General features: G+C 42.4%; 3 protein-coding genes across 4 annotated transcripts; 2 read left to right on the top strand and 1 right to left on the bottom strand.

Moving 5' to 3' along the window:
• The first annotated feature begins 3,703 nt into the window (after positions 1-3,703).
• iba57 (iron-sulfur cluster assembly factor IBA57) lies at positions 3,704-5,539 on the top strand. The gene is made up of 3 exons (XM_056292733.1): positions 3,704-4,113; positions 4,461-4,810; positions 4,919-5,539. Exons 1-3 carry the CDS (start codon positions 3,731-3,733, stop codon positions 5,308-5,310), a joined length of 1,125 nt encoding a protein of 374 aa, XP_056148708.1. The 5' UTR covers positions 3,704-3,730; the 3' UTR covers positions 5,311-5,539.
• Positions 5,540-5,553: 14 nt separating this feature from the next.
• Positions 5,554-9,696, bottom strand: jmjd4 (jumonji domain containing 4). The gene is made up of 6 exons (XM_056292730.1): positions 9,121-9,696; positions 7,380-7,545; positions 6,995-7,120; positions 6,637-6,904; positions 6,211-6,357; positions 5,554-6,069 (listed from the first exon to the last, which is right to left on the bottom strand). The coding sequence occupies exons 1-6, from the start codon at positions 9,437-9,439 to the stop codon at positions 5,734-5,736; spliced, it is 1,362 nt and encodes a 453-aa protein (XP_056148705.1). The 5' UTR covers positions 9,440-9,696; the 3' UTR covers positions 5,554-5,733.
• Positions 9,697-9,786: 90 nt separating this feature from the next.
• Positions 9,787-18,066, top strand: snap47 (synaptosome associated protein 47). Of its 2 annotated transcripts, none has more exons than XM_056292731.1 (6): positions 9,787-9,894; positions 10,196-10,720; positions 10,939-11,438; positions 11,748-11,872; positions 15,560-15,755; positions 16,578-18,066. In XM_056292731.1, exons 2-5 carry the CDS (start codon positions 10,224-10,226, stop codon positions 15,704-15,706), a joined length of 1,269 nt encoding a protein of 422 aa, XP_056148706.1. In that variant the 5' UTR covers positions 9,787-9,894; positions 10,196-10,223; the 3' UTR covers positions 15,707-15,755; positions 16,578-18,066. The 2 variants fall into 2 exon arrangements, with proteins under 2 accessions (XP_056148706.1, XP_056148707.1); XM_056292732.1 differs by lacking the exon at positions 16,578-18,066 and adding an exon at positions 16,225-16,474.
• Positions 18,067-18,481: the final 415 nt, after the last annotated feature.

Raw genomic sequence — 18,481 nt, 5'->3', positions numbered from 1 at the left:
AGAACGCTAGTGTGTTTCTAGGACACAGCAATGAACTTCGTGAAGGAAATATGACCGACACACGTCATAAATAGTGACATGACGCGCACGATGACGCACAAATTACGCGCCGTCTTTTGACTGCTCACGGTTGTTTTAGGTAGCTCGTATCATACGTTTTTTGTGCAACTGATCTAAAACTCGTTTTAATGCAAATATATACAATTTTAGGGACATTCAGGGAGGGGGCAGTAAAAAGGAGATGGGGTCTCCAGGGAATCTGGTGGTTAGAGTTGGGGTACAGATGTGTGTCCCGATTACAGAACACGGAAACGGGTTTTCCCAGTTATGCTGCTTTAATTTAGGCTGTGGTCTGTAACAGTGATACAAACAAGGGAACGCTATCAGTATAACAAACAATACAATTGAGAATGTAATCACGCAGATAAGGGCTGCAATTATCAATCAAATTTATCAACAACAAATCACCGCTAGCACACCGCCCCCACGAGCTTTATAAACTAGAGAAATTACCGGCAGATATATGTGCAGTTACCGAATAATCGCGCTAATATCTGGTTTAGTTTATTGTTTATTTGTCAGGGACAACGCACAATTTTACTATTGCACCAGAGTTAGCCGGCAGCTAATTTGCATCTGCAGTCCCTGGGACTGTCCCCTGCAGTCCATGCATCTGCAGCATCTGGTTTGCAGTTATAAATATCAGTACATACCTTTGCGCATTCACGCACAGCAATAAACAGAGGTTTGCACAGCTGGACAGCGAAAACGGGAGAAGAAAAACATCGCCAGGAGATCCGGCATCCTGTCCATAATTTCAGCCGGTTTTCCCGTCATCGAGGCCTTGCAGAGAGAGGAGCCGGCTGGCCCGCTCAGTGTCAGAAAGTTCAGAAGTGCTCCACAGGTGAGCCTTGGGTGTCTCGTATTTATCCTGCTGCGGAGGATTTTTGGGGAGCCTCACCACTCTGGCTGCTGTTGAACCGCCGAGAGCCGGCACCACATTATGGTATTTTGTGGCGTCCGCGGTGATTTCCCGCAATGCGAACTGCGCTTCTGTCTGGGCGAACCAAGCCGAGACGGACGACTCCCAGGCCAGAACTCGGGCAGCTTGAGAGAAACCGCATTAGTCGTCATGTTCATAAAGTGCTGTCTCTGGAAACGTTCAGCAGACAAACGTGTAGGAACTGCAGGAAAGTAGAGACGGACAATTTCTCTCGTTGACTACATGTGTCTTTTATTCTCCGTTATACAAAAGCAACAGCCCGAGCAACATGGCGCTGCCTCAACCAATTATCGTCGTAGCTCGCCCTGTCAACCCGGAAACACTTTCTTAAAGCGACCAGAACCGATTATGGTGAATTATTTCCATAGAGTCCGATACACATGCGCAGAATGCCTTCTGTAAATGTGGAATCCCGGAATATATTGTGCTAAATCCCTTTCATACACATCATGTAGTTCTGCTTTAGCTTTTGACAAATCTAAGTCCCTGGCCAGGTCATTTAATTCTGGCTGTGTTATCAGATGAGGATAACCAGGCATAAAGAGTTCAACATCTGGATCAGTGCCGTCCTCCACATCTGGTTCATGCGTTGTGGCATCTTCATCTGCCTCATCTAGGCTCCATGTCTCTGGTGGCTTCGGCACTGGCAAACTGTCATCACGTGGCACCAGTCTCATGGCTGAAGGCAGATTGGGGATATTCAATAGATTTCTTATTTTTAGTAGAGAAGCCAGGTACATTGGCAAGACAGAAGTAACAGCCCGTCGCGTGATCCTCCTGTTCTCTCCATATCATTGGGACTGCAAATGGTACTGACTTCCAAGTACCTCTGAGCCAAGCTCTCGGGTTGACCGCACATGTTACACAACAAATGTGAGGAGCCCAGAGTTTCTCTTGGTCACCAATTTTACATCAGAAGTAGAGCTCATATGCTTTCTGAATAAGTGCAGTCACGGTGCGTCTTTGAGCCTTAAGCGTTTACTCGCCGCAGATGTAACAGAATGTATGGCAGCTGTTGCAATATTCAACACATTTCTGCTGTATTAAATCTTCCTGAACACAACAAATCCCATTGTTACGTATACTCACTATGCTATTGCCTGAAGAACATGTGCATCAACATGCGTCCAAACAGCGTCTGTAAATGTGAGCAGCTTTTATAGCCTGTCTTCCAGCATCTAACCTGACTAAGCACGCCCAGCCACGCCATAGCACCTACACTGCGTGCATGCCCAGGAAGCCTTGGACTGATCTAAACAGCTTGCTTTGTGGGCAGTGTACTAGTAGACTTAAAATATGACGGGATAGTCCCAAAAAATAGGTTATATCTACAAAACGGTATGTGATAGGGACATTTTAAAGGTGATTTCGTGATCAGCAGCCCAAAATCCATAAAATACACCCAAAAGTGTTCCGGAAGCAAAATCTTCGTTGTCCAGCGTTACCAGACTCTGTTCCTGGTATATTTGTGGCTCCCCCTGCTGGGATGTATATTGTAACGTGCACGGATGAGTAGACACGGCTAACGGGTCGGACCCTTTGTCGACTGGTTAACGTGTCGCCTGTGGTGCAGGAGACAGGGTTCCTTCCCGGCTGTGGCGGTCCCCGCGGCTGCCCCCCCCCCCTTGAATTCGCTGTAATATGTTGTGCCGGTTGGGATCAATACCACCTGTGTCTATTGATTGAACAGTGCCAGAATACACGCGGAAGAAGGGCGTCGTGCGCGAAACGTCCGTGTGGCAAAAAAAAGAACAAGTTGGAGGGCTGTCCGAATCTTTTCTTAAAGCAAACTTTATATAGAACTGAAATGATGGGACCTGTGTAGATACCAGCACATATAGGAATCAAAGGAAACGAAATAGCTGACAAATGTGCAAAGGAAGCCACAAAAATGAATTACATCACAGTGCTCTTTATTAAAACAGAAATGAAGACCATGACTGCTGGGATAGGCTCCAGCGTCCCCGCGACCCTGAGAGCAGGATAAGCGGTTTGGATAATGAACGGATGGATGAAAGAAAGGTGGCAAAAGCAGTGGGAAGAAGCGAGAACTGGAAGCCGGTTGTACAAAATTCAAAGGGAATTAGATATGATGAGAGGCACGGAAAGAAACCGGAGAGAGGAACAATAATATCCAGGCTACGTTTTGGTCATACAGGATTAAATAGTACTGTAACGTGCATGGATAAGTAGACACATTGGCTAATGGGTTGGATCCTTTAGTCGAGCGGTTAGCGATGTCTCCCGCGGTGGGGAAGATACGGGTTCGCGTCCCGGCTGCGGCAGTTCCTGAGGTTGCCCCCCCCCCCAATTCGCTACAGTGCATTGTTTAAAATGCGAATACATGAAAGTGAGAATTTTGTGATCAATAAGAAACTTTATAACATGTTATGGTTTGCTGTCCAGAACATGATGCTGAGAGAAGGGAACTGATGCTGAACCTTGAAGAAATAAAGTTAAGATTTGAATTAAGCGATCTTTTACAAAGAAGTTAAAAGGATAAGTGTATACTTTTTTATTTCAATATCTTAGGAGAACCAAATCGATAGAGAATATAACTTTATTTTCTTAAGTTATATTTTTCTTTTTCTTATGTTATTTGAATTAGTGAACACTCCATACCAGTAGATGGCGGTATCCACCATGACGTTGGTTAACAACCGCTATAAACGCAAGACGAAGAAGAAGCGTAATGGCACCGTACATTTTATAACCTGCCTTTCTACGATGAACGGCATCGCAAGAGTCTCTCAACTGGTCAAACGAGCGTTTCGGTCCACTTGTTTACCCGGTGTTTACACGCGCCGCGGGTTAACGTGCGCCGATGTTTACCCGTTTACGCTCCCTAATGTCTCAAACCCAGGAAGCGTTCATGTCAGGAACTACAGTCGGGAGTCGGGGGACGATAACAACAACAATCCAGGGCAGTACGTGTGTTATAATCTTTCTCACAGGAGTTTGTTGAAAATCCAAGGACAAGACACACAGTCGTTTCTTCAAGGAATCGTCACTAACGACATGGGGCTCTTTGACGAGCCGGACCACAGAGCTATGTACGCCCACATGCTAAACGTGCAAGGAAGGACACTCTATGATATTCTCTTGTACAGGTAATTGCCTACTTAAACGCCGCGTCACTGCTTGTTTTAAAACGTCGTTGAAATCTTTTTTATTGTCTTAATATATTTTCCAGTTATGCTGAGCATTGCGGTACTTTGCTCACCTGGTTTACGATCACAATACACTTGGACGTCAGCGCTTATCAACGCAGTGCAGCTGACGGTGTGTCAGCACTTCGGTGACAGATATGGGGTGGCTGGGTGGGGGGATTGGGGGTCCCAACAGCTTGACTCGCACAAGAAAACCCAGACGAATTTACAGCGTGTCTAAAGTTTCCCCTGCACTTTATCTCACCCTGAACCCACTTAATTGTCACTTTGCTGTGTTTCCTTTTCAGCCTGAGGGAAGCCGAGGAAGGGTGTGATCTCCTCCTCGAGTGTGACAGCATGGTAAAAGATGCAATTTTAAAACACTTGAAGGTTTACAAGCTACGCCGGAAGGTGACCATAAACCTCTGCCAAGACCTGTCTGTTTGGGCAGTGCTATGTCCGAGAAAACCCCAAGGTCAAGGAATGGCAAAACCCAATATCGTTTTCCCAGAAAAGACTCTGCTATTGGAGATGGACCCCCGAACTGAAGCCATGGGCTGGAGATTAGTGTTGGACAGTCAGGTTGACCCCTTGACTATTATCGCACCAAGTCAGCAAGGTGACACAGAAGAGTACCATAGACATCGATATACAATCGGTAAGACCAATCGGAAGATTAAATTTGATCAGTATTACTTGAGATATGGGTTTATATGCACGCATGCTCCTGAGACTTTGACATCCGTCCTTTTTTTTTGCCTGCTAGGACTTCCTGAAGGTGTGAAGGACTTTCCTCCCGGGGTAGCCCTCCCGCTAGAGTCCAATCTTGTCTACATGCAGGGCATCAGCTTCAGTAAAGGCTGTTACATTGGCCAGGAGCTCACAGCCAGGACCCATCATACCGGGGTGGTTCGGAAACGCCTGATGCCAGTGCGCCTGTCCACCGCTGTTGAAAGCAGTGAGGAAGGGGCATCACTCCAAACTCAGTCCGGGAAGCCTGCTGGGAAACACAGGGCAGGGATTGGGAAGCTTGGGCTGAGCCTAATTCGCCTGGCTCATGCCAAAGAGGTGTTAGTGCTCAAATCTTCTGAAGATGCCACTGTGACATTGGAGGCCTCTGTGCCAGACTGGTGGCCCAAAGACTCAAACGCCAAGTAAAGCAGGTGCAGTTTTAGTATTTTGGTAAATGGGACACGCATCATAAAACACTGAAAGTATATTGCACTATAGCTGCTTCACCAGCGATGTGGCACTGCATTAGAATTGTTATCCCACTTTTCCTTTTATATTGAGTACCTCCAGAGCCTCAGATTATATATAGTTCATGTTTTGGTGTTTAACAAATGTATAATGATGATTTGTTTCAGTTGTAAAATAAATTCACAGAAACACAATTGCTGCTTTAAATATTTTAATGTATTACATACATATGCAACATTTGCAGCCACAGTTGCGATTATGGCGCATCCTAGAATTTAAAATACGTTGCATTACCCTTATCAACACAACTTGCAAAATTGCACTTTTTATTCAAGCCAACGCCAGGTTAAATTGCACATTCAGCGCTGTAGTACGTATATCCTATTCCTGAGAAGGTAGATGCTGCCCCCTAGTGGAGTGTATGGCCTCATGAATTTTCTGCAACAGGCTTTCAGGTTGTAAGGTGTGGTTCGAATGATCCAGTCTCGTAAAGTCCTCATTGCACAGTAGACATTCAAGAATATGAGCCACTCTTTGAAGGTCAAAGGCAGCATGGTAACTTCCAAGTGCGGTGAGCTTATCTGAGACATGCCTTGGGTCATCGCTTGAGTTCCCTGAGGAGCAAGCCCGCAGGAAAGACATGCGGTTGTCAGAAATGATTTTCAGAAAAGAAAAAAATTCCCCATAGTCAATACCAGTGCAAGACTTCATGATGACCTGGGAAAGAAACATGCAAAATATTGAAAGTATATGAGCATCACAGTACTATACATATGTACAAATGTACTATACACAAGTTATACATTGTAGAGATCAACATAACATAGAAAGGCAGCCTTAATCATTGCACTTCTATACCTGGCAGTGCTGATGCCAAGAGTCCATGGTGTTTCTCCACTCTTCTATCTCTTTTTGAACAGAGGACAACTCGTTTTGAAGGAATTGCCACATAATGTCAACGTTGCAGCTATTTAGCCAATTGTGATTAATGGAGATGGTGTCCTCCTACAAGATAGGGAGATAAGTCAATTTCAATATGATGTGTTTACATAATTAAAGTGCACCTTGTATTTACGCTTTGAGAGAATACATTCTGGTTAAAGTATGGATATTAAGCATTTCATGTAATTATGTAATTTCATTTATATTCAGCATAGCGCCACTTACCAAAAACCAAACAACTGAAAATGGACCAGACACACAGTTAACCCTTAATCTTTTCGAGTTTCTCGTTTCTACCGCAACCTTTAAAAAACAAGACAGGATCACTTTTAAATGTCTTACCAGATTATAAACCTGATGATGCCAACCGCTTGGCACAAAAAGGATTTCACCTGCTTCTTGGATGATTTCAAGAGGCTGACAGGCTTTGTGAAAGTGTGGGAAGAGGTCCTTGTCATGGAGATCGGGTGCAGTTATGTCATAAGCAAGGTTGCCGTGAGTGTCTCGTAAAAACTCCTCCTGCCCTGGGGGATAGAGGAGCCATTTCTTTCTGCCACAGATATTCGCCGACCAACTATAGGAGCGGAACACGTCGGCATGGAATGGGGTCCTAGAGAAAAAAGGCAAGTCACTTTCAGAAGAAAAAAAAAAACCTGGCACACATCTATTCTATGGGCAATGTTCATTGACTTAATCATACCAAGAACCTTTGGGTCCCATGTAGACAAACCGATAGTCATCCACTTGAAGTGTATCCCAGTACTCATTGAGCCAGTCAGAGGAAAAGAACACGGGTGTGCTGTAGACATCATGCTCAGGAAAGTCCCTGTGGAAAACAATCATATGTGGAACATTATGGCCCACACACTGGGCAAGAGGCATAACATCAGCTTGGGAGGAGATCCTAGCGAAAGGACCATTATAAAAAAGGACATTAACTTGTTGGTGCACATCTCTATGTTCTCTTTGGCTTCACTTACCCTATCACACCATGAATGTTGGTGGTTCTAGTTAAACCAACCATCATTACTGGTGGTTAGTTATATAACAATACACAATGCAAGTTCAATGAAAATTAGTGTGACCTTGACATGTGCCAGTCTTTCAAGTAGAGACATCCTTTGGGTGACGAGTGGCCATTCTGAATGTATTCCTTCCAGTAGTGAATGAACTTTTTAAAAGGCATAATTTGTTTGGGGTTTGCATTGTATTCCTTTGCATTACAGTTTGCAATTGGAACTGGAGTCTCATCTGCAAGGAGGAAAAGACATAACAGTACAGTCTTTAATGAATGAATGACTGGACTGCAATTATATAGCACTTTTCTAGTCTATCAACCACTCAAAGCTCTTTACAATGTATGCCTCACATTCAGACATTCACACATACATTCATACACTGATCAGAATCAGAATCAACTTTATTAGCCAAGTGTGCCTATGCACATGAGGAATTCACAGCAGCTTCTAGCCCTTGCAGACTCACACAGAAAAAGAAAACAAACAAAAAAAGAAGAGGAAACGGCGCAACAAAAAGACATTGGAAACAAGCATGTATGCATAACAGGTATGTCACTACTATACAGAGTTTAGTTATGGTTGAATAATTAACAACCTATTCCCATATAGTATACCATATTGCTTACATACTATATTGTCCATACTATACCATACTATATACCATACCACAACTCCACAACCCATCATTTCCATATACAATGCTATATACTCCTGCTATATTACACTATATTATCTTCTGTACCAGAAGTATGTTCACCTATATACAGAATACAGTGAGGGTGGAAGACTGACGTTTCAAGTTATCAACCAGTTGAATTTTGGAATATCGTCTTTTTCATACGCATTTCCACTTCAGATAAAGCTCCTGTATGAAAATAATTCAGCAAACTGATGTCTCTCTGTAAGAAATACGCTCTGCTGTTTGCTTCCTGATCCACCAGAGAGATGAATCCAAGTGTCCTGCTCTCCCCAACGCCTGTATCTCCACCTCGGAAGGTAACGGACCCCAAGGGCCACTGGAGCCAGTTATAAGGACTATATACACAACTGCACCATACGTTCCGCTACCCCATTACACCTTTTTATATAGTCCTATTACAGGACTATCATCATCATCACCATCACCATCCTTCGACCGCAGTCAAGCAACATATAAGGACTATAGGACTACATACTATATATACGGTTGTATAATACTACTAAATACTATACTACATTTCATATGTTAAGGACCATGTACGACTACAGTGCCATACATACCACTACCCATTTTCTATTCTCTCTCTTCAGGTTAAAGCAACATCTATAACCAGTTATTTACATACTATATCTTTCACGGTGGCGAATATTACATCCTAACACACATTAACCAAATGGAAACTTATCAGCGATGCCTAATAAAAACTGTTTTATTATTTCTTTAACCAAGGGGCCAAGGCAAACTGTAGTGCAAGAGGCGTTGTGTTCCCTTTTCTCACCGGGGAACACACCTTTTTAGAAAAAATATATAATCTTAGGCTCAGTGAGAACACCTTATTTGCTTAATAGACGAGTGGTATCTTATCATTTCACTTATTTTCAACACAAATCAAGTTGTTTGGGGAATCTGATCAAGTCATCAAATAAAATTATTGAAACACGATGAAACTTTCTTTTTTTTAAACAGTTGGAAGTCCTCTATTCCAGTTGGTAGCGTTTTCTTCTTCAATTTTTATGAGAAAGAATTAAGGAAGGCTTAACACTGCAGAAGCTGTTTGCATAAATATTGCTTGGGTGTCGTTATGCCGTATTACTAAGGTTTATTTACCAAACTCTTGGAGTAGTTTCTGGAAATGAGGTTTCCCATCTTCAGTCACCCACTGTTTCCTACACCTCCATTCTTCAGTAAAACTTCTTGAAAACATACATGGTTGGTTGGGAAGCAAGTGCCTTTTGAAGAACTTTGAATAGTTCAATTCTTTGTCAATGTAGTCCACAAAATGTGAAGCGCATAACTGCCTTGGCACTTTGTCGAGGCTGCAGCAACTATGATACGTCTCACTGTCCATTATAGTAAACACACTCTGAGCTAGCTGATCTGCCGCTTCATAAAATAGCACAAAAAGGCACCTAAGAGCCAACTTCATATGACTTGCGTTTATCTATCTATTTTCAGCAGCAAGCTAGAAGACGAGAAAGTCATTTTCTGTTCAGAGAACAGGACGCGCTCCTCGCACACAGCATGACTCTAGCACAAAGATGGCGCTAGTGACCATAAACGGAATCTGTAATACTTTAAAAAAAACTACAGTACATTATATCAACCTAATTTATATTGGAACTGATATGGCATTACCACTTCAGCTGCTCAAATTTTAAGACCACTACGCCCTTTATTTTTAGAACCTTACGGTAGTAGCGTCAATAGGGCGGTGTCATTTCCTTGTCGGATAGAAAATAGTGGCGTACGGATACGCTACGTCACTTCCGTGATAAACAAGACCGTTTTGAGTTCATAACGTCACGTTCACAGGATCAAGATAATGCACCCGAGCGATGTTTTATCGAATGGCAATATTTTTCTTCTTTCGAGTGATAGGTGGTAAGATGATCACGGCACTGTAATGATCAGTCGCACTGCGGTCAGACGTATATGAAACAGCATATTTAAACTGAAACTGTCGGTATAAACGCCTCAGCCCTCTGCTACCTGGTCCTGGACTGTTTTCTCGTGGATATATATCTGGACCACTCTATACAATCCACAAACCGATAGTCAAATAGATCGATCTGCACAAAAGCTTGGTTTTGACATTTGAAAAAAAATATATACAAAAGCAAAAGTAACTGCACATAAATTGTTCATAATCAGTTTTGCCGATTTGTCCCTATCTGTTTTTAAGGTGAGTGTATCGTCATTTCAATCCAAAAATGAACCGGGACATCCCTATCCACAGCTGGCCTGGTTCCTACTACATCAACAATGAAAAACGATGGGAAAATGGCACCCTGTCCCTCACCCGAACCACGGTGCGCTTCACCTCTGACCAGAGCAAGGAGAGCCTGGCAAGCTTCCGCCTCTCCCACATCATGGAGATCAAGATGGAGTCGTCCAGCTTCATCTTCAGTACCCTCACAGTGCTGGAGCAGGGCAATGTGAAGCATTGGTTTGGGTCGCTAAAGCCCAATAGGGTGGTGGTTTACAATGTCCTGGAGCATTTCTGGAGAGAACGCCTTCTGTCGCCTACTGCAGAAGCCCGGGGGGCCGAGTCGCAGCCCTCCAAAGGCAGGGAGCTAATTAACCTGGTGGCAGGTGCCCAGAGAAGACTAGAAGACACAGGAAGAGTCATCAACCACCAGGGAGAGCAGTTTGACAACATGATGGAGGGACTGGAAAAGATTGACTCTGATTTGGGCGTAGCAGACAAGTAGGCTAATTGCATCATTTTCTTTCTGAGTTGATGTCATTTTGCACATTGTATTATTACTTGGAATACATGTTGTTTAGTTACACATTTTTTGCATCATGTCATTCTACTTGTTTTCTTGACCATTTTGATAGCTGCCAAAATTGCAGACCTGCAAAACATTATCTGTCTATCAAAATGACCAGTCCATTAATGCCACTGATTTGTCTGCTCTGCAGGCTTTTGTCAGAACTGGAGTCTCCCTCCTGGTGGCCATTTGGCAAAATTCCCTGGAGGACCCAGCAGGCAGCTAAGGCCGAGGAAGCTGCGAGAGTTGCTGGTGCCACTTCTGGGAAGGGTTCAGGTAGGCACAAAGAAATCACCAGCATCCCAGCCGTGGTATCTAGAGGTGGAGGCTCAGACCTGAAGCCTGGATCCTTGTTGGTGCTGGTGTCATCCCTGGAAGTGCGAGACACAAACTACCAGCTCCTTCACCGATTTGAAAGGAACGAGGTTGACGACATCAGAGTTCACAACCCATACGAGATCAGCATTAGACAGCGGTTCATCGGAAAGCCAGATATATGTTACCGGCTACTGTCTGCCAAGATGCCAGAGGCGATGTCAGTGTTGGAGATGCAATATAAAAAGAAGCTTGAGTACACCGGTGAATATGCTACCTTCAAGGCAACTCCAGTCACATCTCCATGTGACATAGAACATTCAATATGCAATGAAGGTATGAAACATGGACATTACATTCATGCAATGGGTTTAAAGGCACACGCGTATAAAATATAATTATGCAACGCATGAAACGTGTATTACGGTTTTGACCACCATGTGGCAGTAGAGGTCTATGTTTCAACCTCTGCAAATTGCTTAGTGTGTATTAGGTTGTCTTTTCTCGGCAAAAACATATTTTGATTAAAGTCAGCTCATCCAAATTGCTGGACTTTTGAGTTTAACATCAAGCCTGCTCATAAACAGTACATGTACTCCAAGGTGGACTACTGTAATTCTTTCCCACCTCCACCCATTGGGTCAGGCTTGCTACAGAGGTGCCAGGAGACAGAACTGCCTTTGGCAGTCCCAGCAGGGGAGCTGTCCCAGTTGCAGGTGCATGTACTCCAGCCAGCTGTCAGTCAAGCTGAGGCCCAGGAACTCAAACAGGTGAGATCTATAGCTTTGGCTTCCTCTGTGGGTATTGATACATAAATTATGCTGTTACTGTAATTAGATTTGTGCATATTTGTGTGATGACAAAACAAGTTATATAAATGTTATGTCTGCAAGTGGCAAATTGCAGAAACTTGCTACAAATAGTGGCTGCTGTTTCTATAAGCGATCTTATAGTTTCAGTAAGATATTTTGGTTAGTTGGTTTATGAAGTGCTAAGATGATGTCATTAGAACGTGTTTGAGAAAATAAGCTGTATTCCACCTGAAATAAAGGGTGAATGGTACAGAGGCTATGGATGCCATTTCTAATCCAAACCACGATTCAGCATAATGATTTTTATTTCTCATCTTGTATGTTTTAAACACTAGTTGGTCAGACCACAAACCAAAGTCTGTATTAGGTTTAAAGGAGGGAAAGAGACACGGTCAGTAATTTGGTCAGACAGTGAAGAAGTCTTTCCATTCAGGCCCTTTTAATATCGAAACGGGTTAGAGGCACGCTCTTTGATGAAATGACCTAAACAGTCTCACAAATTCAGCAAATTATTTCTTTATTTAACTCATCTTGTAATGAGAAACCTTCAATGAAAAACCTTGTCAGTACTGACATTTTGCTGTTGTAGACAATTCTCACGTAAACAGATAAAACCATACAGGAAGAATATGGTTTGCATTTGCTTACATGAGCAGTTTCACGATATCAAGTCAGACCTATCAAGCCAAAGAATAAGGAATTTTGTGAACACTTTATAGCTGATATCTGGTTAATTATTGTACATTATAACAGTGTCAACACACACACACACACACACACACACACACACACACACACACACACACACAATTTCTTAGATTAATACATTATTATCGTTATTGTCCATATAATCAATTTTCAAACAAATTCATCATAACAGTGACAGTCCTGGGTCAGTCATACAATTTTGCTGGTCTATTGTTTCTGTCTCAATGGCTTATTGTGTCTCGCTGATAAGTTAAGATAGTTCTTACTTCAAAGGGTACCAATTTTGACTTAATGTTGGACTTTGACACACCCTCGTCTCAATTCATGCCAAGATTAGGACTCAGATTGTTGAGAGGCTCGCTCAGTTTAATGTCCTGCTCTTAGTGCCAGGGCAAATAATGCTATTTGTCCAAGCATATGCAAATGAATCTTGAAAATTCTTTGTAAGATTGTTTAGAGCAGGTTCGTAGAGTTCCTTGTTGGTCATTTATTTCTGCATTAATTCATGGTCCCCACAAGTTTTCAGCTATTACCCCAACATGTGCATATAGCACCCCCACATTTTTTTTTTAATATATTTTGTGTTAGATCTTATTTCGATGTTTAACTTGGGTGTTTCGACATGACCTAGTACCACCGGGCGTGGTATAAGCCACTACTAAAAATACATAATTTCAGCATCTTTTGCTCTGACACACCGGAACTGCTGTTAAAGTAATGGTGCAGTATGATCGAGACAGTTTAGCCTAGTTTGGCTTCATGGATTTATTCATTACAAACTTGACAGATTGAACACAGTTGCTCTTCAGTGTGTATAGAAATACTATCTGTTTTCTAACTGCCATCTGGAGCGGTTGCTGTGCTGTATTGCAATGCGCCCATTTACTGGCTGGTGAAAACTGACGTTGTCAATGGAGGGGTGTATATGTGTGAGAGTGTGTAGAAAAACATAATATTAGTTTAGAAACTATGGCGGTGGGGTTTGGAGTGAGTGTGTATTAGGTTTTGATTGGCACATCTTGGTTTACTTAAGTTGTTCCATCAACCATAACATTGGCAGTTGCTGGGCCGTGGGATGGAAGTTGTCCAGTTCCCCGAGCACACTCGAAGGAGAAAACAAAGGTTATTGTCCATCTGATATCATCGACTCCATGAGCCATGAGACAAGCCAAGACCTCTTTTCTTAACTGTGATCCAAAATATAATATATTATGTGATAACATAGGCGTATGAGATCATAACTATCATATCCTTGCCACATAAGTAGCTGTGCCTGCGTCACGGTTGGTGTAAAACTGTAATTCTGCCATTTCTCTGGTGCCATTTAACGGTTTCCTACTTTTTATTCGACTAAGGCAAGAACAGACAGCTGTGAGAGAAATTCTCCACATCTTTTCTACGGGTACAGCTGGGCAATATGTCAATATGATTATTGATATCATGAGATAAGGCTAGATATCATCTGGGATTTTGGTTATGGTGATATAACTTAAATGTTATTTTCTGGTCTTGGAGGCTGATATTTGTAAAGTCATACAATTTTCCTGAATTTATTAGTTTTAATTGAGTGAGAAGAAAATTGAATAATAATAATAATAATCATTACATTTATATAGTGCTTCTCTATGCATCGAACTGCTTTGTCACCATATCTACATTACTAACACACATTACATCGTTTCTCAAAGTGTTCTTGTATGTCTTGGTATCCAGGTAGTGTAGCAGTCTATTCTGTTGCCTACCAACATGGAGATTGCTGGTTCAAATCCCCGTGTTACCTCCAGCTTGGTCAGGCGTCCCTACAGACACAACTGGCCGTGTCTGCGGGTGGGAAGCTGGGTGTGGGCATGTGTCCTGGTTGCTGCACTAGCACCTCCTCTGGTCGGTCAGGGCGCCTGTTCAGGGGGGAGGGGGAACTGGGGGGAATAGCGTGGTCCTCCCACACGCTATGTCCCCCTGGCGAAACTCTTCACTGTCAGGGGAAAAGAAGCGGCTGGCGACTCCACATGTATTGGAGGAGACGTGGTCTGCAGCCCTCCCTGGATCGGCAGAGAGGGTGGAGCAGAGACCGGGACGGCTCGGAAGAGTGGAGTAATTGGCCGGATGCAATTGGGGAGACAGAGGGAAAATACAAAGAAAAAGAAAAGTTTTTCAATGTATCTTATGAAAGCACCAAGTGTCACCCTTAAAATATCATCAAATTTTCGATACCAAGTTATTCAGTCAAAATATTTTAATATTTGATTTTGTCAATATTCGCCCTGCTCTATCTACTGGATATAAGTGGACACATGCAGATGTCACCCCTCTCCTTGTCTCCTTACACTGGCTAGCTGTTTCTGCCAGCATAAAGTTCAAAACCTTGTTGCTGGTGTTTGGGGCAGTTCAAGGAGCTTCCCGCAAATCCGTATTAACATGTACACTCCTGCTGCCCCTCTTAATTCTGCCTCAGGTAGGCTATTACATGTTCCCTCTACTGAAGTGAAAAGCTCTAGGTCCAGACTTCTCTCACCTGTCCCCAAAATGGTGGAACGATTCTCCATCAGAGCTGCTGACTTGCGTAATTCCTTGTTACCATTCCTTCCTGCTGTTACTATTGCACCCACACTTACTTAATCACCATCATTATTGGCGTCTGCTGCTGAACCTCTTCCTACTTGCATTTGACATTTTTATCCTCTCATGTATCCTCTCACGTGTAAGTCATGTATTTATTTATTGTGGCAATATTGATCTATTTTGCGCTGCCAAATTCACTCTAACGATCCCACCATTATCCATTGATTTCCCTGTAGGAGCTTTTCTCACTTTTTTTAGCCCCAAACTTTGCTCGTCCAAGTTCATTAGGCAGCTGTTGTGCAATTTCTCCAACTAATGACTTGTACTTTGTCACGCACCGTCTGTGTGTGTGTGTGTGTGTGTGTGTGTGATGGCCAGATGCTGATGCAGCTGAAGAACCTGGCTCTAGAGGCGGAGACGGAGCTGGAGCGTCAAGACGAGGTGCTAGATGTCCTGACCAACTCCACAGACCGGGCCACCATGCACATAGACAAGCACACCTGCCGCATGAAGAGACTGCTCTAGCTTGGGCAATCCATTATGGGTGTTACTAAGATATCACTACTAAACCACTGTAAGTTCTTATCTCCTCTGCTGACCATCATCATCTCACCAGCATTTTGACAAGACAAGACAAGACATCGAAGGCAGAAATAAGATTGTTCTCGAGAAAACTATCAGTCAGTCTGAACTGATTAACTTCCTAATTGCAATTTTGGACAAAAGCTAAATTGGTTTAGCTGATTTTTTCATGCAGTCAGCACAAAAGAAATGTGATTCAGAGCTTTTTCCAAAATAAGAGTTATATATGAGAAGATGTCCCGACTTTGTGTTTTACATTTTAGCTGACAATTATATGAAGTGAATGTAAGAACACAAACTTGAGTGACTACATCAGCAGAAGCTTTACAAATCAGGAGGTGCAAACATGAAACCCTTCATCCACAGACTGTATAACAGTCATGCAAGACCAATGGGCCCTTAAAGAAACTTGATTGAGAACTAAACTCTAGAGTAAAAGAAACAATTTTTTATGTTTCAAGTATGCCAGAAGAGGGAGTTGAGAGGACATCATTCACCATTAGGAAGGTTACACGAGGTTCCTCTTGAAAAGATGAGTTTTCAGTCTATAAGCCGCAAATTCTCATTGTTTTTCTCTTCCTTGCACTTGTTGAAAGGTCCACTAGATTGCAGCTACACCAGTGGAAAAAGGTTGATATTCCCAGAGATGAAGGCTGGGTAGATGGGATTTCCATTAAAATGAATATGCAGTAAACAGACTATCAGATGACAATGCTGTCAGCATCATCACTGCCCTAAATTCTGGTACTGAACCTTCATCCTTCCATTTCGTTTTGTAACCGGTTTCCCTTTTCATTTTTCTCCTTTTTTCCAGGTCCACGGGTCCCAGTTGTCAGTTACCCTCTCTCCCTGGATACCGTTTCTCCCGGCTCCACATTGTTGCATGTCTCAATATCGCTGTTGTTCATTGCATCAAGTGCAAATGTCCCATCACTACAGGGGAATTATATCAATATATAAGGAGGGGACTTTAAACGTGCTACAAATGTACAGAAGCCTTGCAAATCACACAAGTGAAAACACTCCTTTTCTCAAGCCTAAATTATTTAAGTAGAAAATACTACATAGCTTAGTTAAGCGCTGCTGTAGCAGCTTACTTTAGATCAACATTTACAACAGTGTTGGCATCGTCATGAATCTGCATTATCTGTAAATGACTTGAATATACTGTATCTCATTATCCTGTAATTCTCTTGTGGGCTGTTGTTGTGAACTTTGAATGAGGTCTTAAATAAATTCAACACATATGTTAGATGTTTTACATTAACAGTGTAGTTGCTGCATCCTAAAAAAGCACTTAATTGTTCTTTTTTTTGCTGATTATACCAGTTTAATCTTGTCCCATTAGACTCGCTCAGAGCTGAAGCAAACACTACTTCGAAAAAATATCCCAGTCTTCACAACCAATTCATTCCTGAACGTAAAAGGAAATGTAGAAAATCCCCTCCCCCTTAATTTTAAAGCGTAAAACCAGAAATAATGCAATTGAAAGGTCTTTTTAGGGAAAGTTTTTCTAGTTTCACCAATCAGATTCACAGTATACCTGACTGCTAAAACCTTAAAGTGGAAATACAAATCAGGTGCCATCAACAAAACAAAGGGTTCAGGTAAATTAGAAATATCTTCTGACTTTCTATCTTAGTTTAGTTTCTATGTATCTTGCATGATGCAGCGTTATATATGGATACAGTTTTTATAATAATTTTTACCCAATCTAAGCAAGAGATCTTTGGGATTACCCTGTTTGAGTGGCAGGAATGTACCTTGAAGACCAATTTTTCCTCTTCTGCATAAAGTATATATTAAATTTGCATTTGTATCCACAAATAATGAACCGTAATGCTTTTACATGCCGTCCAACGCTTGATTAAATCCGTTATTTTAACACTGACAACGGCACAGACTCTTGACAGCCTGCACAGTCACAGATACTGGACATCTGTAGAGGTCCCAACAAGGTACCCAGCCTCTATGAAGACCTGTGGGATGACCCAAAATCCTGCAAATTCTGTCTGAACTATTCAAGACAGATTTCTGTCTCCCCGTCCTTGTAGACTTCTGCATGCATGCACAAGAAAACACACAATCGCAACCAAATGGACCCCTCACTTGATTTCATCACTTTGAGCATGAAGGCTTTTCTGTTTTTGTTTTAATATCCCATCTGTACTTTATGGTTGTATTTTGACTATTTTCCAGGTTATGTTTAGTTATTCAGATTCTGTTCTCCAGTCCAGCTGTGTCTTTGGAAGTGACTTTTTTTTCTCTTGTTTGCTTCATTTGATATTTTTGTGGTGACATGGTTTTTCTCATAAGGTCCTTGTGATTTATTTCTGTGATTCTAGGGTGATTCTGACTTCTTTTTATTTTTCATCTCACCTGCACAAATGAGCAATTAGCATTTCAAGCGGTGTTAGCCCGGTTTATTCACTCCAGGGCAACACGTGACACCCATCATGCCAGCGCTCCAATTTAACTGGTTTCCATAGAGAAAATCCAAACACATGCAAACTGGAAACGGAAGTTATTTACCATTTTGGACTGCTGTGCATGCCATCGCATGGAAGTGGCTTGAAAACTAGCCTGCTATTATAACATCCTGTTGGCACCGGGACTTTGGCATCGACTCACCACTCCCGTCAGGCCACTTTCACAAGGGAGAGGATCTACCACGTGTCCGAAGCCCAGGTTCACTGAATCTGGCAGACAATTGGGAAC

The sequence above is a fragment of the Lampris incognitus genome, chromosome 14 (assembly GCF_029633865.1).
Source record: "Lampris incognitus isolate fLamInc1 chromosome 14, fLamInc1.hap2, whole genome shotgun sequence".
Taxonomy (NCBI): domain Eukaryota; kingdom Metazoa; phylum Chordata; class Actinopteri; order Lampriformes; family Lampridae; genus Lampris; species Lampris incognitus.
Note: the sequence above shows the minus strand (reverse complement) of the source record. Positions and strands in the feature narration are given on the sequence as shown.